This window comes from Moschus berezovskii, chromosome 11, assembly GCF_049115385.1.
Source record: "Moschus berezovskii isolate FMDL1 chromosome 11, NW_MosBer_1.0, whole genome shotgun sequence".
In the NCBI taxonomy this organism is placed as follows: Eukaryota; Metazoa; Chordata; class Mammalia; order Artiodactyla; family Moschidae; genus Moschus; species Moschus berezovskii.
In genome coordinates, this window is record NC_142470.1 from 97,359,549 (window position 1) to 97,383,497 (window position 23,949).

Genomic DNA, 23,949 nt, shown 5'->3' on the forward strand with positions numbered 1-23,949 from the left:
TTGTACCCTCTCTGGGCCTCAGTTTCCTCCCTTCAAAACAAGAGCCTGGGACCAAGTGAGTATTTGAAGTCCCCCACCCCACCCCTGTGTGCTTTACTCTAGGACACAGTTGCAACCCTGATGAGAGGCTTTATTGCTAAAAAGTCACTGAGGGTTTATTACGTCCTCAAACACCAGCTCCTTATACCATTCCAGCAATTGCTGTGAAAGACTCTGGGTGGGGAGGCTGGAGCCAGGTGGGATGTGACAGGTCTCAGATGGCTCTCAAACCACCTGCTGTTGGCTCCTTTAGTTTCAGACCCTAGCCCACCAGCCCCGGGGCCTGGCTCTTGCCTCTTCCCATAGCAGGAGATACCATAGGAGCCCAGGGGAGGAGATGCCAGTGGTGTGGCTTCCTTTAGCTGAGTCAAGGCCCAAGCCCTTTTCCTCTACCTGGCTCCACCAGTTCCCAAATGCTATCCCCAAATCCTGAACAGCAGAATTCCTGGATTTTCCCTTCTCAGCCCAGAGTTGCTTATGGCTGGAATGTGGGACCAACTCTTCTACCAGAAGGTCCAGGGCGGTTGCAGCAGCTCAAAGGTGGGGATGCTGGTGACATTGACTGGGATGGAAATGATGGCCCAAGGCAGCCCATGCTGTTCCAGGGAGCGGCGGATCATGTAGCTGGGAGGGCATGAAGAGAGGTGGTGATGGTCACTTTCTCGGCACCCCATCAGGCCCCGCTGTCCCCATTACTCTGGGAGTTCCAGAGCCTGAGGACTTTTTTGGCCCTCCAACCAGGGCACCCCAAGATGAGGCTTGTGGGTAGGGACTAGTAATTGCCCTTGACCTCCCCGAGTTGTAGCACCCAGTTTGGTGCTAATACAGCCAGAGACAAGAACCCCTCACCCATCTCGGCCGAGCAGGAAGAGGGCGGGGATGTCAGCTGTGCGCTGGGTACTGTCCTGGATCATCTCCACGTAGAAGCTGTCATTGTCAACCGCGTTGTCAGAGATGATCACTGCCCGCCCGCCGTGCTCCTGCACCACCCGGGTCTTGGAGAGGAAGGAGCAGCCCCTGGAAGAGGTGATGATGAGACCAAAGAAAAGGCAGGGTCCTAGCTATCCCCTCCCCAGACCACCACCCTGGGAGGGTGAAAGAAGGACCAACCATGGAGGATTATTTTTTTTATAGAGGCTCACAAGTAAATGGCCAAAGGCTTTGATAATTTTAAGACATTTCTTAAAGACTCTTAAAAAGGTGAATTATTTAAAAACAGTTATTTCTAAGTATCACCACCAACACTCACATCAGACACTCCCCTGGTGCCTGTGCCTGTCTGCGCCTTACCCCCTCTCCACCAGCGCGATCTGGTCCTGGATGAAGAAACCGTTGCTGAGTTCCCCACAGGCCTCTGAAGGTTCCGCAGGGACAAGGTGAATCTGCTCATACCTTGTGTGCTGAAAGATATTTAAACAGGTGAAAGTGTGGGGAGGGTTTAGGACCGAGCTGATCATTCCATCATATCAGCTCCTCACAAAATATGAAGGAAATGCGTGATTTCTGTGTGCTGGACACGAGCACTTTCATTGAATTCTCACAATTGTCTGGTTGTCCTATCCCACCCTCCCTTTTTTTTTTTTTTTGTCAAGTCCTTAATTTATTTTTTTTTCCACCCTCCCTTTCACAGACACAGGGAAGTTGCTATGGACCCAGAGTCACGTATTAATAGTTCAGTGGTGGTGCTAGCGGAGCCTTTGGCTTTTTGTTTTTTTTAACTACTTCATGTCCCTAAGAAGACAGTTTTTCCCTCTGAGATGCCCAGGTCTGTATTATACCCAGAGGACCAGCCAGAAGCCCTTCCTTCCTGGCTCTGTAGCCCCTGGAAGACAGAGCAGGATTCTGCCCCCTTCTCTGTCCCAGCACTCAGGTATTGATTGAATTGATGAAGGTCACCTCAACTTAGTAGGGGAAATGTGGAGACAGCATCAGAGATGAGGGGGCCTCCTTGAACTTACAAAGATACCACCAAAGTCCTTGGCAGGCGTGGCTGTGAAGATGTATCGAATGTCTCCAGGACTCAGCACTTGAAAGTACAAATAATCATGGATGCGTAAGCCTGAAAGGTAAAATGTACAGGTGAGACGGCTCCAGGGGAAAAGCTGGTTCAGGTTCAGATGATGGACCCCATGCCTTCAACTAGGCTGGCTATGGTTTGGGCCCAGAGACCCAGCTTCAGCCAACTGTGTCCTCGAAGTAGGTAGGATAGATGGTCTCTGCCCTGGGAGGATAGAGCTGATGCAGACAGAGTTAGTGACCCCAGAGGTTTACAGCTGCTGCTGCTTACACAGGTGAGCCAGGGAGACTGAGAGTTCCAGCGTTACCTCTCTGAGGGTTAATTCGTCTTGGCTCTGAAGCAGACTTGAGAGTTTCAAGGTGGTAGATATGGTAGCTGTTGTAAAAAAAAAATCTGGCTCCACTGCCATTCCCCCCTCTTCCAGTCACTACCATTTCTTGTCCTAGCTGATACAGCTTTTTAACTGGTCTATCTTAGCCTCCATTCTTGCTCCCTAAGGTCCATTCCCCTAACAACTGCCAGGAATTTCCTTTAAACGTCTTAAAGCAGATTTGATCATGTCACCACTGCCAGAGCTTCAATACCCTTCAAGGACTTCCTTTTGCACTTAAAACCTAAACTAGTCTGCAAGGCCCTGCTTGATCTGGCTGTTGGCAGCTGCCCCAACCTCATCTCTTCCCTTCCTATGTTCTAACTACACTGGCCTCCAGTTTTTCACATTTCCAAGTCTTCTCGCAAGTTCCCTCACCATACTGCACTTGTGCCTCTTTATAGGGCTCACTCCTATTCATCCGTCAGATCACTTTCTCAGAGAAACCTGCCCTGTGACTGCCCTCCCTTTATGCCCATTCAAAAATGTACCTTGCCTCCAGTGACACTTTTAACATAATTTGGAATTATTTTTGTTTGTTGCCTCTCTCCTGCACTAGAACAAGGACTTAAGTTTGTAATTTCATTCCATACTGTATCCACATTATCCAACATAATGGCTAGACTATAACTGGTGCTCTAAAAGGTTGTTGAGTGAATGAACAACTATTTGCAGCAGGGAATTGCCAGAACAACTAGATTTTTCTGGGATGTGGATCTCTTTAGTACCAAAGTGTAATCTTTTACCTGAACTGAAGTCGCTGGTTTCCTTAACCCAGAGAGATTGAGTAATGTGAAAGGGTGGAAGCTTCTGCCACAAGTCACTACTGTGTGTCAAGGCTGGGATCGACTGTGGCTTAGCTGTCCTTTTCTACATCCTAATCAGCCACCAGGTAGAGGTCCACTGGTTTGGTACTGGGCTACACATACAGCCTTTTGTCCTGGGAGTGGAGGCTTCCCGTCAAATAGAGAGACATTCCCAGGAGGCCTTCCTGGATTAGCACTAAAATTCCCCTCCTCCGTACACATTTTTGCCTAGCCTTTGCATCCGCTGATCTGTGTCAATTAAGTGTAGATATACAGATGTGCTCACGTAGGTATATGGGTGTATGTTTATGTTCTTGTGTAGGTGCAAACAGGTTTGGTGTGTGCGTATGTGCTAAGTGCGTGTAAGCCCACGTATAGCAATGTGTGGTCCCATTTATGTATGTGAGTGGTCACATATTTCCAGCTTGTAGTATTCGTGTGAGTGTGAGCGTTAAAGTCGCTCAGTCGTGTCCGACTCTTTGCGACCCCATGGATTATATAGTGCATGGAATTCTCCAGGCCAGAATACTGGAGTGGGGAGCCTTTCCATTCTCCAGGGTCCCATTTATGTATGAGTGCTCAAATATTTCCAGCCTGTAGTACCCCTGGGTGTTCCTTGTTCTTCGCCCCGCTCAGCCACCTAAGTCGGCGCTAGTGGGGGTAGGGGGAGCCTTCCTTCGACGTGGGTAGCTGGGGACTCACAGCCCAGCCTCAGGCCGCGCCCAGTTAATGTCCCTGGGGACCGCTACCCACCCACTCCAGATGCCGGTGTCTGGACCTGCCTTGCTCCGAACTCGCGGGGTCCCCAAGGTGACCCGTGGCCCCCGACCCAGGACGCGCTCAAGCTGGTCCGCCAGCCCCGCCCTGAAGCGTAGCCCCGCCCGTTGCTGCTCACCGTGGGCCGCGACGCACGCGGGGAGCCAGAGCACGAGACAACACCAGCCCGCGGCGCCGGGGACCATCTCCAGGGCCCGGCCGGGCGCCGCGCTTCTTCCAGCCACCCCGCCGCGCGTAGCTAGCCGGACTTCGGCCTGACAGCTGCTCTGGCCTCCCGCCCCCGGACCCGCTCACGCCGTCGGTTGGCTGACCGGAATGAGGCCTAGGACTGATTGGCTCTGAGACCTGCTTATGTGGCCACATTTTCCGCCCCTACGCCCTAGCCCACTTCCTATTGGTCGAGAGAAGTGAGGCCGAGGGCTGATTGGTCTAAACTGTTAACTGCAACTGCCGGCCCCCGCCCCAGCATTTCTCATTTTGGGTTAGACTCTGCAGGACCCCTCACGCAGAGGGCGGGCCTGGGAGGCCGCGGGAACTGAGAACCGGAGACCCGCAGGACTCGCCTCAGCCCCGAAAGTCTTGGCTAGTCAGCTCGTGCGTTCTCGGCCGAATCTTCACCGCGGCCGCTTCGCAAGATAACGATTTATCTTCTAGCTTTGCTTTCCTTTTTCCCATCCTCTTCTTGGGAAGGCATTAGTCTAGCGCCCAGGTGGTCTCGGGCGACCCCTGCTCTGCTCATCCTCTGTCTAGTTCCACTGGCGTTTGTGCGCTCGTAGTCAGTAGGCTCTGGGGATGTGGCCTGATGTACCCGACCCTCGAGGAAGCGCTGACTGCCAAACCAGAAAACAAGCATTCGGGCCAGGTGCCCACGTGTGATTTTGGACACCTAACCTCTCAGCCTCGGTTCCCTCATCTGTAAACTGGGCGTGATCGTGGTACTACCAAAAACGATAGTGTTTAACAACGAGCTCACTCACGTCAAATGCTTAGTAAAAGTCTCAGTCAGTAGTCAATAAATATATGCGCTTGTTGCATCCCTTGGTCTTGGGAGATAGGGGGAATGGAATTACAGTTAGTGGCTGATGCGGCCGAGCAAGGATTCCACATGCTCAAAAATAATGGCACCATGGAAAACTGGCGAACCATCCCTCACCAACGATTCTCTTAACTCTCGCCGAGGCCCAGCCTCTGACCCTTCTAGCCACGCCGACTCTGTGGTAGCGAACCATAGAGTGGCGGAAGTGGCCCGCCCCTTCCTCTCCCGGTCCAACGGCTTTGTGAAGCTTCTGGGGATTTCTCTGGCGCGGAGCATTGTGGGGTTGCTGGGCTTCCCGGGCGCGGAGAAGAGGTGTAGCCGGCCACTGGATACGCTTACAAGATGATGGTGAGTCGCGTTTCGGTCATCCGGCCCCATCCGCTGCCATCTGGTCTGTAGCTGGCTCCGCCTGGCCTAGGCCAGTCTCGTAAAACCTTCTCCTCCTTATTGACTCGGTTTTCGCCCCGACCCTCTGTCTGTGAGGGACCCCGGCCCGCTACCGCCTGGTGGGCCCGGGCCTGGAGCAGCTGCTCTCAGCGAGGGTTTTGTGGGGCTCAAGAGGAGGCTCCGGTCGGGCCGGCGGGACTACAAGTCCCAGGGTGCTTCGGGGCCTTGAACCTGTGTCGGTCACCCGGTTTTCGGAGCCCCTCATAATCATGACCTAGGTCAAATGACTGCGGGTTGAGCGTGATACGCGGTTCAGGGCCAGACTTGTAAGCGCTGGCTGTCTTGAAAAACGCGGATGTGAAGAAGGGTGCTTCCTAGAACAGGCAGAGGCAGCATGGGGATGGAGCCGAAGGTGGTCTCTCTTTGCCCCGCTCCCTGCCTCCTTGCGGCTGCATAATTGAAAACACATCCCTCCGCTCGTACTCCGCTCCTCATCCCTTCATTCATTAAGTAAACGCATTTTGTTGTTCGGTCGCTCAGTGCTGTCTGACTCTTTGCGACGCCATGGACTGCACCACGCCAGGCTTCCCTGTCCATCACCACCTCCCGGACTTGTTCGGACTCATGTCCACCGAGTCGGTGATGCCATCCAACCATCTCATCCTCTGTCGTCCCCTTCTCCTGCCCTCAATCTTTCCCAGGATCACGGTCTTATCCACTGAGTCATTTCATCGCATCAGGTGGCCAAAATATTGGAGCTTCAGCTCCAGCATCATTCCTTCCAATGAATATTTAGGACTGATTTCCTTCAGGATTGCCTAGTTTGATCTCCTTGCAGTCCAAGGGACTCTCAAGAGTCTTCTCCAGCACCACAGTTCGAAAACATCAATTCTCCAGCACTCAACCACCTTTATGGTCCAGCTCTCAGATCTGTACAGTGTTTTGACTATACAGACCTTTGTCGGCAAAATGATGTCTTTGCTTTTTAATATGCTATCTAGATTTGTCATAGCTGTTCTTCCAAGGAACAAGGGTCTTTCAATTTCATGGCTGCAGCCACTATCCGCAGTGACTTTGTAGCCCAAGAGAATAGAGTCAGCCACTGTTTCCCCATATATTTGCCATAAAGTGATGGGACTGGATGCTATGATCTTCATTTTTTGAATGTTAAGTTTTAAGCCAGCTTTTTCACTCTCCACTTTCACCTTCATCAAGAAGCTTTTTAGTTGCTTTCTGCCATAAAGGTGGTGTCATCTGTATATCTGAGGTTACTGCTATTTCTCCCAGCAATCTTGATTCCAGCTTGAGCTTCAGCCAAGCATTTTGCACGATATACTCTGTGTATGAGTTAAATAAACAGGGTGACAGTATACAGCCATGACATACTCCTTTCCCAGTTTGAATTAGTCCCTTGTTCCATGTCTGATTCTAACTGTTGCTTCTTGATCTCATAAAGGTTTCTCAGGAGGCAGTTAAGGTGGTCTAGTATACTCATCTCTTTAACATTTTTCCACAGTTGATTGTGATCCACACAGTCAAAGGCTTTAGCGTAGTCAATGAATCAGAAGTAGATGTTTTTCTGGAATTCCCTTGCTTGTTCTGTGATCCAGCAGATGTTGGCAGTTGGATCTCTGGTTCCCCTGCCATTTCAAAATCCAGCTTGTACATTTGGAAGTTCTTGGTTCACCTACCGTTGAAACCTAGCTTGAAGGATTTTGAGCATTATTACCCCTTGCTCGCCTGTGAAATGAGCACTGGTGGGTGGTAGTTTGAACTTATAGTACCTACTGAATGTACTAGTCCCCTAGTACAGCTTCTGTGGTGCAACTTCTCAACCAGGAGAACGGGCAGGGCAGTGGGGATGATGCATTAGAGGTGAGAAGACCCAGCCTCTGACCCTATCTGCCCTTCCAGATGTGACATTAGATGGCTTTTCTAGTTGGCCACCTAATTCTGGGTCTCATTTTCTTCAGGGAAGCTGGTGAATCCTGGAGGCTGTCTGTGGCCCTCCCCTCTCCCTTTCTGTGGCGTCCGTTTCTCCAACTTGGAGGTACAGGTACCTTCCATGGGTCCCAACCAAGCTTGTAGTGTCCCCCGAGTTGCTGTTGAACAGGGCCAGCTTTTGAGTGTTTGAGGTAAAACCCTGACCTGTGGTCCCTGTGCACTTGGCAGTTCGTTTGTTCATTTTTATCCGTCCAACTCAGTTCTCTTTTCCTGCTTCCTCAACTTCTGCCTGACCTAGTCATATGTCAGACTGACAGCTAACAGATGTTCATTCTACCAAATGCCCTGAGAATCCTGCTTGTACCTGAGAGAGTAGGAACCTGGAGTTAATCTGTATACCCTCTCGCCCTTTCATCCATCTAGTACTGCCTTTTTCAGTCTGTCTTCAGTGTTACTATTCCCTGAAGTCATCTTCACCTCATGCAGTGGCAGCATAGTACAACACTTGAGAGTACGGGCTCTGGAGCCGCACTGAATGCCTGTGTTTGTAAGTAACTGTGCCACTTAATAGACGTGTGCCTTTGAGTGTGGTATTATACCACAGTTCCGGCCCCCAAAATTCTTCTGACTTGTGATAAAACCCTTCACCAGGAGGCCCCAGACCACCACCTCGGCTTTTTCCTTAACTGGCCCCTGCTCTGTTTCCTCGCTTATTGACTTTTAATAGCTCTCCTTTTTGTGTGTGAAACTTAAGTCACCAAGATCTCTTCTTGCTGTTATTGTTCGGTACCTGGTATTGAATTGGTACCTGATACTCTGGAAGCCTCCTGTGATTGAAAAAGAGGTAAGAGGGTTCCTCAAAAAGCTCAGTCCTGTGACTTCGGTACAACCACACAGAAGGTATTGATATGTCCTTGCCTTTGTGTTCAGCACTGCATGCCTTAGCATATGAACACCTGTTGTTTTTATAGAGCATCAAGGTAGATAATGCCTATTAAAAGTTTTTAAGGAGAACGAAGACCATTAAGCTGAAATTAGCAAGCCTTTCATGATAGGTACCCTTAGCAGATTATTGAATTCTGCTATTGTTTCTTCACTTGAGTAAAAATGTGATTGGAAAGTAACTTAAGGACACAAGCTGGACTTGCCCTTGGAGAACTGATAGAAGAGGCACCATCCTGATTGACCTAGCTTGGCTCAGTCCAGCCCTGCCACCTTTTCCTCCCCAAAGGATCTCTGTACCCAGCTTGCCATTTCTGTAGGGCCTATAAAGCATAGGTGCTTGGGACAACGTGGTCAGTTTCTTCCAAGCCCTTCTTGCTTGTACTTAGGAAGTCTCAGTGAATTTAGTGTCACCATACTGCTGATGCTTTTCCAAAAATAAGAACCAATTGCCACCTTACTTCATGATGTGTATAAAACACTTTCAAGTGTCCAAGTCAAAAGTTTGCATATGATTTAGTCAGCCCCCCGTATCTTGATTTCTCTGTATCCGAGGACTCAACCAACCTCAGGCGGTGTAGTACTGTAGTATTTACTGCTGAAAAAAATTCAGGCATAAGTGGACCACACAGTTCAAACCATGCTGTTCAAGGTTCAACTGATAATGTAATTGGAATTTTCAGCACCAACAGCTTCTGTATATTGCTTTATATGTGGCCAAATCTAAGCACTCTACGTGTAAGCAGCAACTAATCTACTTTCTTTATCTATGAATTTGCTTACTCTGGACATTTCATGTAAATGGAGTCATATAATGTGGGAAGATTCGCTGGAGAAGGGAAAGGCTACCCACTCCAGTATTCTGGCCTATAGAGTTCCTTGGACTCTTTGATCCATGGGGTCGCAAAGAGTCAGACACAACTGGGTGACTTTCACTTCACTTCACTTCACAATATGTGATTATATGATTGTGACTGTATTGTTTCATTCATTATACTATAATATTTTCAAGGGTCTTTGACGTTGTAGCATGTGTCAGTGCTTCCTTCCTTCTTATGGCTAAACAACTTTTATAGATAAACAATTCATAGATAAAGAAAGTAGATTAGTTGCTGCTTACATGGGTGGGTGGAGGGGGGAAAGGGTTGTGATAGCTAAATTTTGTAGAATTTTTTCCTGTTCATATTATTGATGTATTCTAAATCACCTTATTTTGCACAAAGTTTAAATCATTCTTCATGAGGCTTTTTTTCATGCTGTAGCTCCTTTACACATTTGTGTGTGTGTACATACATATTCTTTATATTCTTAAAAAATATTTGATTAAATCTGGGAATCCTTAAAATATAAAAGTAGTTTAGAATAAAATGAAGGTGTATTCAAGAACAGGAGTAGTGCTGTTTGAAAACTTTGGTTAATATCTTTTTTTTTTTCAATTTTTAAATCTTTTTAAAATTGAGATAACTTACAGGAAAATGCATGGATCTTAAGAATATAGTTCAATGACAGATTCACGTATCTATATAACTCAGATTATACAGATATTATTATTATTCTTTTTGAGGTGATGAAAATGTTCTAAAATTAAGTGTGGTGATAGTTGCACCTATCTACAAATATATTAAAAACCACTCTACTGAATATTTTAAAGGGATGAATTTTATGCATGTATGCACGTAAATCATAATAAATAAAAAATAGTAGAAATAAAAAAAAAAAAATAAGCACTCTACACATTGAAATTAGTGTAGTCCTTAAATGGCAACCCACTCTAGTACTCTCGCCTGGAAAATCCCGTGGACAGAGGAGCCTGGTAGCTACAGTCCATGGGGTCGCAAAGAGTCTGACACGACTGAGTGACTTCACTTTCATTTTACCTTTATGAAGCTTGTACTTTAAGGTGGATGGCAGTATAAACATTATGCTTGAGAAAGAGCAGAGAGAGTTATGGGATCCCCTGTTCCCAGTGCACATGTTAACTACTGTTGAGAAGAATGGCAGCTCTGAGGAACTGCTGGCCTAGTGGTAAGAAAGTGGTTTTGGTAGAATGTGGCAGTGTGGCTCTTGTAGGTGGGGTATAATTTGGAGTTAGAGATGAGAAAAAGTTTATAAAAACATTGGATAAGTTAGACTTGGTGGGGTGAATGACTGTTGAAGGGACTAGGAAGGGATTAAGACTCAAGTTGGTTTTTGATTGATAATGTAAATCTCTATTGGGGCAGGGCTGGGCCAGAGATGACTTGAGGCTGCCCTGAGGAATGATTTAGCAGGGCTGGGAGAAGGGGCCTTTGGGGAACCCATTTTTCTTTGCAATGGACCTGAAGGAATTCTGAGAGTACAGAGAAGCCATTAAGGAATGTATAATGTTTGTTAGGAAAAATTGAAACAAAATAAAATACCCAAGTTTCAAAATTTTCTTTATTATTTGAGTTTGTTGTGCATCTTTCTAGCTGTTTTTATGCAGTAGCTCATTATATCTTGCTGCTTATAGTTTTTTGTTTGTTTGTTTTTTTACCCCAGTGTAAATTAGACTATGCCATTACTCTGCTAAAAGCTTTTCCAGGGCATCCCTTCTTTGTGGGAATAAAATCTATAAACTCCTTACCATAGTCTGCAAATGAGTAGTGATTTCATTCCTGTCTGCTTCTTCAAGCTCATTCCAGTCTTTTGCTTACTCACTACCCTCCAGCTACACTGGCCAAAGAAGTCAAATTTTTAAAGAAATTTTTCAGTTAATGTGGAGTCAGCCTCATGGGTTGTTTGACTTTCTAGTTTGTGAATTCCTGACTCTTTTTGTTGGACTGAGACAGCCTGATGCTTTTCTATGTCTTCCCCACTTGAACACTTGAAATATCCCCAAGGGTGGATGTGGGCAGTGACTGTCAAACTTTATTGCAATCCACAGTAAGAAATAAGTTTCAAAGTATAGGGTTGCAGAGGGTCAGGCACAACTTTGGGACTAAATAACAACATAGCCTAATTGCACACACATAAGGAGGAGCCTGGTAGGCTGCAGTCCATGGGGTCTCTAAGGGTCAGACACGACTGAGCAACTTTACTTTCACTTTTCACTTTAACACATTGGAGAAGGAAATGGCAACCCACTCCAGTGTTCTTGCCTGGAGAATCCCAGGGAAGGTGGGGCCTAGTAGGCTTCCGTCTATGGGGTCACACAGAGTCTGACACGACTGAAGCGACCTAGCAGCAGCAGCAACTAACATAACAAAAGTTTTGAAACAGTGTTTACACTTATCTGTTTTACATACATAAAATCAGTCATAAGAGAATAGTGACTGTTCTGAGACCAATGCAAAATAGAGAAAAACTTGTTTAGGCTATCTGGTTGGAGAATAGTCACAAGAAAGCTTTATGGAACCAGCATGAGAGATGGAAACACTGCTGTACAAATTAGAGTTGTCGTTTTGTGAGGCAGGACAAACGTGCCATTTGTTTATTTGCCTAGCCATCTCCCTACACTCCAGCCACCATCATTGGTAAAACCGCCTGCCCGGGCATCTCTGGGACAGCATCTGAAGCTCTTGGCATCTCATTTTGCATCCGTGCCCCATCTACTTCCCTGCGATTAAGCTCTTATGCAGTTAAGTGGGTGTTTGCGGAGGGTGAGCACCGAGTAGGCCTGCTTTCTCCTGTGCGGTGGCCTTGTTCCTCAACCCAGGAAATAGGATCAGGAGTTGAAAGGGCTATGCTTTTTCAACAGGGCACTGAAGAATACAATATTTGATTTGTTCTTTTTGACTAAATCAGTGCTTCTCAAACCATTTTCTGGTATACCTGCAGAGCATGCTATCTCTGGAGGTAGAGGCTGTTTAAGGAATAGATGTAGTGGATGGACATTGGGGGAATGTGGTTTAAAGGGGCCTCCAGATTTTTTTTTTTTTTTTAAGTGAATTGCTCTTTCTTCTCTAGCCCACACCAGTTATCCTGTTGAAAGAGGGGACTGATAGCTCCCAAGGCATCCCCCAGCTTGTAAGTAACATCAGTGCTTGCCAGGTGATTGCTGAGGCTGTCAGAACTACCCTGGGCCCCCGTGGTATGGACAAGCTCATTGTGGATGGCCGAGGTAAGTGCAGAGTTTCTCAGACCAGTGTGCAGAAGAGGAGGCTCCTCTAAAGTGTTTGGGGCCAGCAGAGATTGGCAACAGAAATCCCTCTGCTTTTAAGATAGCTGAAGGATTGCTCACTATGAAGCTACTTCTTTTCATACATTGTCCTGAATGCTGAGCCTCTTGGGAATATATGGGAGAAGCCAGGTTCAGGAATCTTGCCTTGTAGAGAGATTTGCCCTAGAAACATGAAATAGAACCTTCTGAAGTTGCCTGTAGTCACTCCTATTGTATCATGTTGCTGAGACAAATTCCACATTATGTTTTAGTCTGTTAATTTACAAGTGAAATACGAGGGTATCAACTGTTAAGAATATCTAAATGATTATCCGTTCTTATTTTTTAAAATGTTTTCTACATCCAGTAGAGGTTTGCTGTTCAGGGAAAATGAAGAGTTCATGGCTTTTGGAAATGTGTGATTTTAGGTGGCCCTTTTTGCCCAGAGCTAAATCTATAAGATTAGTTCGTTCCCACCACGAGACCCTCTGTCCTGTCCCAATAAAGTGTATATGGGCTCTAAGTCCAGCTAGAAGTCAGAATTTAAGAAAAGATTGTTACATTTTTACTTTGTGTTTGTCCCTTTAAAGGCAAAGCAACAATTTCTAATGATGGGGCCACAATTCTGAAACTCCTTGATGTTGTTCATCCTGCAGCAAAGACTTTAGTGGACATTGCAAAATCCCAAGATGCTGAGGTAGGAATATCAAGTGTGCGTATTTCAGTGGAGATTGAAACACATGCCTGTTTGTTCCTTTGCTCTTCTTTCTTTAAGCATTTTGATTTTATATCTAAAATCATGGTTTCACAAATAGAGGCTTGTAAAACTATGTCGATGGAATTAATAGCCCTTTAAAATTCTTTCTGTTCCACTCTGTGTGGCTCAGATCTCAGGACCAGGCCTGTGTGTTGTCATTCATATGAGTTGCTCAGTAAATAATTTAACCTCTAATCTGTTGGTTGCCTTATGAGATGGAGTTGAAGATTATTTCCAGTTCACTTTTCTCTTTCTTAAAAAAAAAAAATTTATAGTGGTGAAACACACATAATATAAAATTTGCTGTTTTATGTTCCTGTCAGTGACATTAACTTGTCTTTGCCTTTTTAAAAATCATTTCTAACACTGGAGTCCTGATAATAAATATTGAGAGAGACAAGTTTGCATTTCAGAGTGTTACAGATAACGTTCTGAAGTTATATTAAAAGGTCTGTTAGGACCCTGTAGCCTGGAAAACAGTATGGCAATTTTCAACAAAGGAATGCCTTTCTGTCTAGGAATTTGGCAGCTTAAACCCTTTGCCACAGTAACTTTTTTTCTCCCTAAAATCTCAGTCCACAGAAACGTAAGTGAGTTAAAAGTAAATTTATTCTATATCAGAAGTTAATCAGTTTTCTAAAAAACTTTTTTCTCAAAGAAAAGGGGAAGCAGAGGGAAGAAAAACTCTTATTCTTTTTCTCCTTTATTAAAAATAAAGTTTAGATCCCATTATAGACAATTGCCATTAAGAAAAACAGGCTCATAATCTGCTTATTCCAAATAGTGTTTAAAATACAGAAGACTTTGATCCTTAGAGGTTTGTTTTGTGAACTCCCATAGAATTTGTTCCTATTTATCTCATACCTTTTGCTACCATTATTTGTTATTTGTGACATAGTAGGCAGGCCACTCCAGTACTCTTGCCTAGAAAATCCCATGGATGGAGCAGCCTTGTAGGCTACAGTCCGTGGGGTCGCTAAGGGTCGGACACGACTGAGCGACTTCACTTTCACACATTGGAGAAGGAAATGGCAACCCACTCCAGTGTTCTTGCCTGGAGAATCCCAGGGACAGGGGAGCCTGGTGGGCTTCTGTCTATGGGGTCACACAGAGTTGGACACGACTGAAGTGACTTAGCAGCAGCAGCAGCATTATAATATTATAAGCATGTATACTGTGTTACTGATCATAGTACCTTCTCCATAGTAAATCAGTTCTTGGTTAATTTGTGTGTATGATTTAATATTCTGGGAAAATTTGTCCAGATCAGCCCTCTTTGGAGAATGGGCCTGGCTGGGGAATTAATTCTGTGGCCCAGGACCATTTGATGGGATGAATATCTACCCAGCAACACCTCAGTTTATATGGATAGATTGCCTAGAAAACAGAGTTCGGGAGTTTTATTCCTGAACATGAGTGGATATGAGTTTCCTATCATCCTGTTCCAGGTCGGTGACGGCACCACCTCAGTGACCCTGCTGGCTGCAGAATTTCTGAAACAGGTGAAACCCTACGTGGAGGAAGGTTTGCACCCGCAGATCATCATCCGCGCTTTCCGCACTGCCACACAGTTGGTATGGGAGTGCCAGTGAAGCTGGGCCATTTGTGCAACTTTTTGTTTCTCTTAGGATGTGGTCTGTATTGGGCTGTGGAGGGTCTGGGGACAACATTCCTTGAATATTTTCTGAATTCTACTACATAGAAATCTCAGTTCTACCATTCAGTAGCTATTGACTAGGTTTATTACTTAGTCTAAGCTTCAAGTTTCCTGACAGACTATGATGTAGACATATCACAGGCTGTCGGTGAGAGCTGTTTTGTTTTTATCGAATACTTCATAGCACATCTTGAGACCTTGCTTTTATTGACCTTTGACTTTCATTCTTTAACTTGGGGTAACTCAGTTCCTCTTCACCTTACTTTCTTTACTGTCTCTGTTTTGGGATGGTGACATTAAAATGAAATCATATGTGAGAAGTATGTATGAAAGGATATCTTTTGAAAAAGATGGCTTTGAAAAGATACAGTGTTTAACATACAAATGTGTGTGTCATATATTACATAACATAGTTAATATATAAAGTACTAAAAGTTGTCACGGGTGCTGTTCTACGCCTACACTTTGTCACTGGTGCTGTTCTATGCCTGCTCTGCATGTCTAACTTTGGGCATTTTTCTAAACTAGAGATGTATATTTTTCTGGGCAGCTATAAGACTTAGAAATGTTATTTCAGCTGTCGAGTAGAAATACTTAAGATTTGGGAGTAAGCAGATCAGGGACTAGGAAGAGAGATTGAGATCCACTTTTTCCAGTTTGTTTTTAACATGAGAGACTCACCCAGCTTCTGTTCTTGGCAGGCAGTTAACAAGATCAAAGAGATCGCAGTGACTGTGAAGAAGGAAGATAAAGTGTAAGTTTGCAGTGAACTTTGTCAGAACCTTGACTCCCCATGGCCAGATTGGATGCAGAAGCGTGCTCGAATACCCTGCATGGACTGGGGCTGTTTGGCTCTTCCTAAACCCCTTGCTGTGCCCCAGTCCATGTAGTACAAGAGAGGCTGTAGACAGTAGTTTAAAAGCTGTCACTCATGAGGTCTTTGACTGCAGTCACCATCTGTCAGTGGTAATCTGCCCTAAAGATTCAGAAGACAAAGTGTTGAGGACTGAATGTAGAGGCTAGGATAGAATCCACATTGCAATAGAGTCCCATAAGAGAGGCTTTCAAGGCCTGATGCAGGTCCCACCCTTGTGTCCCAGGGAGCAGAGAAAGCTGCTTGAGAAATGTGCCATGACTGCTCTGAGCTCCAAGCTGATCTCCCAGCAGAAAGCCTTCTTCGCTAAGATGGTGGTGGACGCAGTGATGATGCTTGATGATTTGCTGCAGCTTAAAATGATTGGAATCAAGAAGGTGCAAGGTGGAGCCCTAGAGGTAAGCCTGCTGAGGCCTCCCTCAGAGGCTCTTGCTTTCACAGTGACCCTGTAGGCAGCTTGCTGTGGGAGGACAGCACGCATTAGAGGAATAGAGAGACTGCACTTGGGCTGGAAGCCAGATTGAAGCTGTGCTCCTCATGCTGTGGCTATAAGCTGTCTCCTGTCTGTAGGTGCATTTTGTAACCTCCACAGACTTGTATTACTTGTCAGCAGAATGGAAGGATGAACTGGCTGATTTTTAGAATCTCATTGTTAATGTGAGAGGGGACAGGGCTAGCTCTGATAAATTATCTAAAACCCTCTCAATAAATATAAATACTTTTCAGTCCATTCTTCTCCAGTGGTACAGGCAGGTTCTTCCTTTTATTCATTTATCTTGAACAGATAATACAGAAGTCAAACTGTATAGAAAGCCCTAAAGGAAAGAAAAAATTTCTCCTATACCACTCCTGCCCTAGAAACCACTATAAACTATGTGTGTGTTCTTCCAGACTGTGCCTCTATAAGTGTAAATGTAAATATTGTTTTCTGAAATGAATGCTTGCTTGTAATACATCGTGTCCTGCAACTGGCTTTTGTTTGTTTAACAGAATATTTTTTCACTTATTTAAATTAAAATAGTGACTAGTGTCTGCTGTGTTTGCACAGCACAATTGCATTTTCATTCTGTTCATCTTCCTCCTCCACTTCCTGTCATGGCACATGAGAGTGGGATGAGATTCCCTTTATATAATAAAGGTGTAAAGAATCTGAAAGTCATCTGAACCATTCCCATGCCTTTGGCCCCCAAATGGTCGTGTTTCAGCCCGTTCTCTATGTCATGGCTTGCTGACATTGTCTTTACACGCTACTTTGATCTCAGTGTTCCATCTTGTGTTCCAGAAACCCTTGAGATTAAATTGGCATTCACTAAACTAGGGATCCAGAGAAGGCAATGGCAAGCCACTCCAGTACTCTTGCCTGGAAAATCCCATGGATGGAGGAGCCTGGTAGGCTGCAGTCTATGGGGTCGCTAAGGGTTGGACACGACTGAGCGACTTCACTTTCACTTTTCACTTTCACACATTGGAGAAGGAAATGGCAACCCACTCCAGTGTTCTTGCCTGGAGAATCCCAGGGACGGGGGAGCCTGGTGGGCTTCCGTATATGGGGTCACACAGAGTCGGACACGACTGAAGTGACTTAGCAGCAGCAGCAAACTAGGGATCAGAGCTGTAATTTTTAACTGGTGAGAAAGCCAGGGGCTCCAAGCCATGTTCAGTCTGTCTCTTTTAGTCGTCCTTTGCCCTGGTAATGCACCCTTCCTCCAGTCTTGCATCCCTTAAGTTCATTCTGTTTTTTGCTGCAGGGTGAGGTTCCTCAGTTTACACTCTGTGTGTAAAGCCATTTGGGGTTCTACATTGCCCACAGGGCAAGAGTCAGGCCTTAGCAGAGCCTTTAAGATTCTCCTAAACTTGTCCCTGCCCTCTTTTTCACCACCCCCCATCCTCTCATTTTGTATTCCAGCAACTGCTAATGGCTTTTCATCCCCTGATTGCACCATACTGCCTCTGCCTGTTGGGAACATCTTTTTCGTTTTCTGTTTGACTTATTTCAGCGCATCCCTCTTGATTCAGCTAAGGCATCACCCCCTTTAGGAGGCTGTGGATTCGAAAGATGTAGGAATCTGTTCCCTGTTAGGCTACAGTATTATGTATTATAGACTAAAATTGTAGATTCGTACTACCAGAAAACCATAGGTCATTGAATGGAATACAGTTTTTAAAATTGTTATTTTGTCAACATACAGTTGATTTACAATGTTGTGTTAATTTCTCCTGTTCAGCAAAGTGTTTGTTACACATACCTAATTCTTTTTCATACTCCTTTCAATTATGATTTATCACTGAATATTGAATAGTAGGACCTTGTTTACCCGTTCTGTGTAATAGTTTGCATGGTAACCCCAAACTCCTAACCCATTTCTCCTCCAACCCCCCACCTCATGGCAACCACAAGTCTGTTCACTTTGTGAGTGTTTCTGTTTCATAGATAGGTTCATTTGTGTTGTATTTTAGATTCTACATGTAAATGATATCATATGCTATTTGTCTTTTTCTTTCTGACTTCACTTCCTGAATATACCCTTCTTTATGGAGTGGGAAATGACTAGGTCATTTAATAAGAGATCTGAGATTGAGCCTGCCTTCTCACAGTGTTAAAGTCACTCCCAAGTGCCATGTGCTTTCTATCATGCTCTTCTTTTAAATCTACCACGCAGCAAGCTCTGTTTTGGAATGAGTGGTGTAGTAGTTCCTATTCTGAGGGATCGAGATGGGAGAAGGCACAATGATAACTTAGAACTGCAGGAAATTTCTGACTGTTAGGACATTTGTCTCCGTCTCCTAAAGAGAGGAAGTGTCTCGGCTGCAACACACAGGTGTCTGTGCACTCACGTGCAGCACAGGCAGGGAGGGGCATGTGTGCGCATGTGCAGTGAAGACTGGGAGGCGTAGAGTTGGGACGACAGTGCACCCCTTGGCGCATGTGCTTTGGAGGCCAGTCTTAAAGGACAGCCCAGACAGGCCTTTCCCATGCTTGGTCTCTGCAAGCTAAGTGGTTTTCCTTATCCGAAGGGACAACCAAAATATGTTTTTGTATTTTTCCTAGCATTTAGGATGATGGAAAAACTTTGTTACAGTAGTGGAATAAAAACATAATTAACCCTTTCAGGTTCACAGAAATGGCCGTGCATTAGTCTATCACACCACTAACTTGATTTTATTTCATGCCAGTACTGAGCTGTTGAACCATCTGATTTTTTTAAACAGGAGTCCCAGCTTGTTGCTGGTGTCGCATTCAAGAAGACTTTCTCTTATGCTGGGTTTGAAATGCAGCCCAAAAAGTACCATAATCCATTGATTGCCCTTTTAAATGTTGAGCTTGAGCTGAAAGCTGAGAAAGATAATGCGGAGATCAGAGTCCACACAGTTGAGGTAGGTTCTCCCAGCTGGCAGCATGAAAATGGGCAGCATTCTGGGCCAAAGCCTTGGGCCTTCGTGCTTATCTTGGGCTTAGCTTTGTTTTTCAGGTACCTTAAGCGCTCCTTTCTCTTCCTGTGCCCCTAAGTATTGATGTCTAAATACTGGGCCCACTCTTCTCACTCTACTCTCTCTGACCTGGACCTGAGGAGGTTTGGATAGGGCAAACCTGCTGAATGAAATATTATCCTTGACCCTGGGGAAGGAGCTTGGGGGAGCCTTTCAGCTATGAAATGAGCCCTATATTTTGATTCCTCTTATTTGGGCTGATGTAATCTGCCCTTCTAGGCTGTGTCCCATGCTGCTCGGACCAGTGTGCTCCCAACATTGGTATCAGCAAGGCTGTCTCTCTGGAGGTAGCATTGTCACCCAGCTGTAAGCAACTGTTCTTGGAAAATGCATCCCCAGCACAGAATGGCCTTTGAAGGAAAGGTCTTGTCGTTGGGAACTCCATGGGCACAGTGCCTCAGAAGAGCTAGAACTTAGCTGGCCATACTGCCTCACACCTTAGCAAATACCAGCTCTGGAGTAGCTCCCAGTGCTCAGATTACTTTCTGCTTTTGTGTTTGAAAGTTTTAGATGGTTCCTAAGTTACCTTATAGGGTCCTTGTTTATTTGAACTGAGGGGAGTCTCTTCTCTTTACCCTCTGTTAATTCCCAAATAAATCAGTATTTTCTGGGTCTCTTCAGGATTACCAGGCAATTGTTGATGCTGAGTGGAACATTCTTTATGACAAGTTAGAGAAGATCCATCATTCCGGAGCCAAAGTCGTCTTGTCCAAACTCCCCATCGGGGATGTGGCGACCCAGTACTTTGCTGACAGGGACATGTTCTGTGCTGGCCGAGTGCCGGAGGAGGATCTGAAGAGGACAATGATGGTAACCAAACTTTCACAGGCTGCTTTTAGGTCTTTCTGGCCCCAGAGGGGTTTTCACTTACCCCTAGTGTACTGAAGTGGTATGTGAATCTGGGGCTTGTCTACTTAACTCTTTTTGCCATGAAACACTTCAGTTCCAGTGTGTGCATACTTAGCATATAACAGTTAATCTAACCAAACAAGTCAGGAAAGCTGATCTGTGAGGGAACCTAGCAGTCGCGCTAGGATTAGCTGGCTGAGCTCCAGTCTTGATGCTGCAGGCCAGGTTTCCTCTCTGTTTTTTTGCTGCACCTTGTGCCTGTGGAATCTTAGTTCCCCGACCAGGGATGGAACCTGCACCCCTGCACTGGAAGCATGGAGTCTTAACCACTGGACTTCTAGGGAAGTCCCACCTCCCTTTCTTCTTAAGCATATTGCCAAGGTGCTTTAGGTTTTAAAGCACTGATCATGACTTCGGTCACTGGGCTTAAAGGACCTAGTTTAGGGAAGAGGGCGTTGGGTAAAGCAGAGGGTCACCATCTCTTCTTAACTGGGCTGCTTTGCCCTTCATGTTTCTCATTCTGTTTTGTTTTCTCCTTTTCCAGAGGGAGCCTTGAGGTCAAGGGTGAGAGTGGGTCATCCAGTGTATCTGGGCCACCGTGGCAGTCTGACATGGGAATTGGCTTTAAAACTAGGTAGCAGGATGCTTGCTTCCCACTTAATGTGATCTGTCACTGCTAGATGATTTTGTCTTGTGTTCCTCAGGCTTGTGGAGGCTCCATCCAGACCAGTGTGAATGCGCTGTCATCAGATGTTCTGGGCCGCTGCCAGGTCTTTGAAGAGACTCAAATTGGAGGCGAGAGGTGAGTGGTAGGCCTGGGCTCCCTGTTTGCTTATTAGCTCATGAGACTTGCCGGATGGCCTTCTGCCATCTTTGGTTTGTGGTGTGTATATAACAGGCCTCCCAGGTGGCGCTAGAGGTAAAAAGCCTGCCTGCCAATGCAGGAAATGAAGAAAAGTGAGTTCGGTCCTTGGGTGGGGAGGATGTCCTGGAGGAAGAAATAGCAACCCACTCCAGTATTCTTGCGTGGAGAATCCCATGGACAGGGGAGCCTGGCAGGCTACAGTAACATGAGCTACTCTCTTCTGAGGTCTTAATCTCTTGGGGTGTGTAATGCTCAGTTATATAAAGTGTTTGAGGAAGAAAGAAGGTCAAATCAGTTCTACAGTCTGACTCCACAATCTTTTATGCCCCTGTGATACAGCCCTAGACCTTCCCAAGAATGCGCCTTTAAGGGTGGGCTTGGAGAACTTTAGTGAGGGACAGAAGAGCAGCTGTAAGTGTTGGGAGGACTTGGTGAGGCCAGAACACTGTGGGTTGGCAGCAGAAAGGAGTTCACAAATACAATTTGATCCTGGATGTAGGTACAATTTCTTCACTGGCTGTCCCAAGGCCAAGACATGCACTATCATCCTCCGTGGTGGTGCAGAGCAATTTATGGAGGAGACAGAGCGATCCCTGCATGACGCCATCATGATTGTCAGGAGGGCCATCAAGGTACTGGACTGGGGGCTTCCAGCCTGCACAGCCCACTCTGCCTCTTGAGCTGATGCAACTCTGGACTTGTGTGGTGATCCCTTTCCTGTATAACCTGTCCTTCCATGTGGGGCATGTGGGCCCTGATTGTCTCATGGATCCTTAAGAAACATCCGCAGTCTATCAAAATAAGTCATGCTACCTTAAAAGCTAAGACTTGTTCCTGTGAGCAACTGTGGAACTGATGGAGTCAGCCATCCCAGGGATTGTGCCAGTGCCTTCAAGGTGTAGGTGACCTTGAAGATGGTCAGAAACCATATGGTTCACCTGATTGAAGTTGGGATCGGATTCGGGGAGGGAATGAGGAACTGACCCTCTTTCTAGGCTAGGGGGCCTGTTGACTGACTGGCCCAATTTGGAGCTTAGACAGGGAGCTCCTTGAATTTAGAGGTGAGTCTGGTCTTTGCAGAATGATTCAGTGGTGGCTGGTGGTGGTGCCATCGAGATGGAGCTCTCCAAGTACCTGCGAGATTACTCAAGAACCATTCCAGGAAAACAGCAGCTACTGATTGGGGCCTATGCCAAGGCCTTGGAAATTATCCCACGCCAGCTGTGTGACAATGCTGGCTTTGATGCCACAAACATCCTCAACAAGCTACGGGCTCGGCACGCCCAGGTGGGTTATTCCTTTCCTTTGAGGCAAGGGACTGGGTGGATGGGGCTAGATTCTTTGGGTGTGCTGTGCTTTCTCAGGCTCTGTGTGGTCAGCCCAGGTGGTGCTGGAACCAAACCCAGTACCAACTGACTGCCTCTTCTGAGGTCAAAAGGAAAGACATGGTGTCAGGACTAGTTGTTCCGGGGTTTCTTCAGTGCTTCTTGCAAGAGTCTGATCACTCCTTTTGGTGCACTGAGGGAACGCAGAAACACAGTAGCCTCCTGCCTGGAAGCTTGTAGTAGCTACTCTGTGTACGGGCTTCCTCGTGGGCTCCTCTAGCACTGCAGGGCCCTGCTGACAGTAGTCCAACCGTGGCTGTACTACCTCTGTGCAGAGCATGCATCTCTTGAGAATTTAATTTGTTCGTCTGCCGTTCAGCAATTACTCATTTGGAGATGTTTGCTAAATGCCATTTGTTACATGCTCAGTGTGAGGATAGCAGCGCTCAGTGAGTGACCTTGCTTCTGACTTGTGTTAGAGCTTTAAGCAAGTCACTTTCTCTTGTGTGTCAGTTTCTTTGTCTGTAAAACGGGGGTTACTGGAAGCATTGTGATGATAAATGAGATCAAAGATTGGAAAATCATCCTCTTGAGAAGCATGGTTTGACATACAGTCATCAGGTGACCTGAGGGTGGGCCTTCCTAAAACCCAGCAGCTTGCCTGGGAGAGGCCCTGTCAGCACTTCTCAGGTTTGGAAGGGTGGTGGAGAGCAGGGACGGGAAGAGGCTTCCAGGCTCCCCTTGGAATGCCATCTTCCTTAGGGAGATGCCAGCGGATTCAGAGAGCCTGAGGATGCCTCACAATCTTAGTCATTCAGAGGATGTGCAGGAAGAAATTTGAGAGCAGTTCCATATCATTTTCCCTCTTTTTCTGCTTTTTCAGGGGGGCATGTGGTACGGGGTGGACATCAACAATGAGGACATTGCTGACAATTTTGAGGCCTTTGTGTGGGAGCCAGCAATGGTGCGGATCAATGCCCTGACTGCAGCCTCTGAGGCTGCGTGCCTTATCGTGTCTGTAGATGAAACCATCAAGAACCCTCGCTCAACAGTGGATGCTTCCCCAGCTGCTGGCCGGGGCCGAGGTCGTGGCCGTCTTTGAGAGGTTCCCCAGCCCTCACACGAGTGTCCGGCAGGCTGTGCTTACTCTCTCTTGGTCAAATATTACAAGGAAGGGGCAGTATTTGGCCCACTCTGTTCTCACTGGAGGTTATTTAAATAAAACTTAAAAGACTTAGAATCCATTTTGCACATTATTTGGGTGCAGGAATTTTACTCATAAATGTCTTGACTGCAGCTCAGAATTGTAGCTTTACATGTACTCACCCAGCAGGTAGAAAAGAGAACTCGGCCAGGGGAGGCACTCCACTTGAGTGGCTCCTGTCTGGAAGTTTTACTTTAGTTGCTTTCTCAGTCTTAGAAGCAACTGGAAGATATGGAGTTGCTTCCTTTTTTTTCCTTTTTTTCTGACGTCATCTTATTTAGCCCTGACTTTGCCCGGCACTGCTCCTAGGGTTTCTCTGGGTTTCTGTTTAATGCACTACATTATCTTGTCTACCCCTTTTACTTCCCTATTCTTTTGACTCGGTCCCTTAATCTCTCTTATTTAAGATCTCGAGGTTGAGGACTCTTGAAGGAATGTTTCTAAAGTCTTGTGACTTCTTAGAAGGGCATCCGTTGAGGAGGTGGCTGAAG

The 23,949-nt window shown here is 46.0% G+C and overlaps 2 protein-coding genes across 2 annotated transcripts; one reads left to right on the plus strand and one right to left on the minus strand.

Annotated features, from left to right (window-relative positions):
* Window positions 1-129: 129 nt before the first annotated feature.
* On the minus strand, window positions 130-4,307 carry PRADC1 (protease associated domain containing 1). Its single transcript, XM_055400199.2, has 5 exons — window positions 4,128-4,307; window positions 1,998-2,098; window positions 1,330-1,439; window positions 889-1,056; window positions 130-663 (listed from the first exon to the last, which is right to left on the minus strand). Exons 1-5 carry the CDS (start codon window positions 4,192-4,194, stop codon window positions 543-545), a joined length of 567 nt encoding a protein of 188 aa, XP_055256174.1. The 5' UTR covers window positions 4,195-4,307; the 3' UTR covers window positions 130-542.
* Window positions 4,308-5,250: 943 nt separating this feature from the next.
* On the plus strand, window positions 5,251-23,494 carry CCT7 (chaperonin containing TCP1 subunit 7). Its single transcript, XM_055400163.2, has 12 exons — window positions 5,251-5,393; window positions 12,246-12,399; window positions 13,029-13,135; window positions 14,644-14,769; window positions 15,554-15,606; window positions 15,953-16,124; window positions 18,937-19,101; window positions 19,837-20,025; window positions 20,769-20,866; window positions 21,429-21,561; window positions 22,010-22,216; window positions 23,138-23,494. Exons 1-12 carry the CDS (start codon window positions 5,388-5,390, stop codon window positions 23,354-23,356), a joined length of 1,629 nt encoding a protein of 542 aa, XP_055256138.1. The 5' UTR covers window positions 5,251-5,387; the 3' UTR covers window positions 23,357-23,494.
* The last annotated feature ends 455 nt before the right edge of the window (window positions 23,495-23,949 follow it).

Excerpts from the sequence above, each read along its gene's own strand:
- PRADC1 (XM_055400199.2), bottom strand. The coding sequence starts at position 4,194 with ATGGTCCCCGGCGCCGCGGGCTGGTGTTGTCTCGTGCTCTGGCTCCCC. Across the intron at positions 1,440-1,997 it reads AGGACTTTGGTGGTATCTTT|CACACAAGGTATGAGCAGAT; the intron begins GTAAGTTCAAGG and ends AATATCTTTCAG. Across the intron at positions 664-888 it reads TTCCTGCTCGGCCGAGATGG|CTACATGATCCGCCGCTCCC; the intron begins GTGAGGGGTTCT and ends ATGCCCTCCCAG.
- CCT7 (XM_055400163.2), top strand. Across the intron at positions 12,400-13,028 it reads GCTCATTGTGGATGGCCGAG|GCAAAGCAACAATTTCTAAT; the intron begins GTAAGTGCAGAG and ends GTCCCTTTAAAG. Across the intron at positions 14,770-15,553 it reads TCCGCACTGCCACACAGTTG|GCAGTTAACAAGATCAAAGA; the intron begins GTATGGGAGTGC and ends TGTTCTTGGCAG.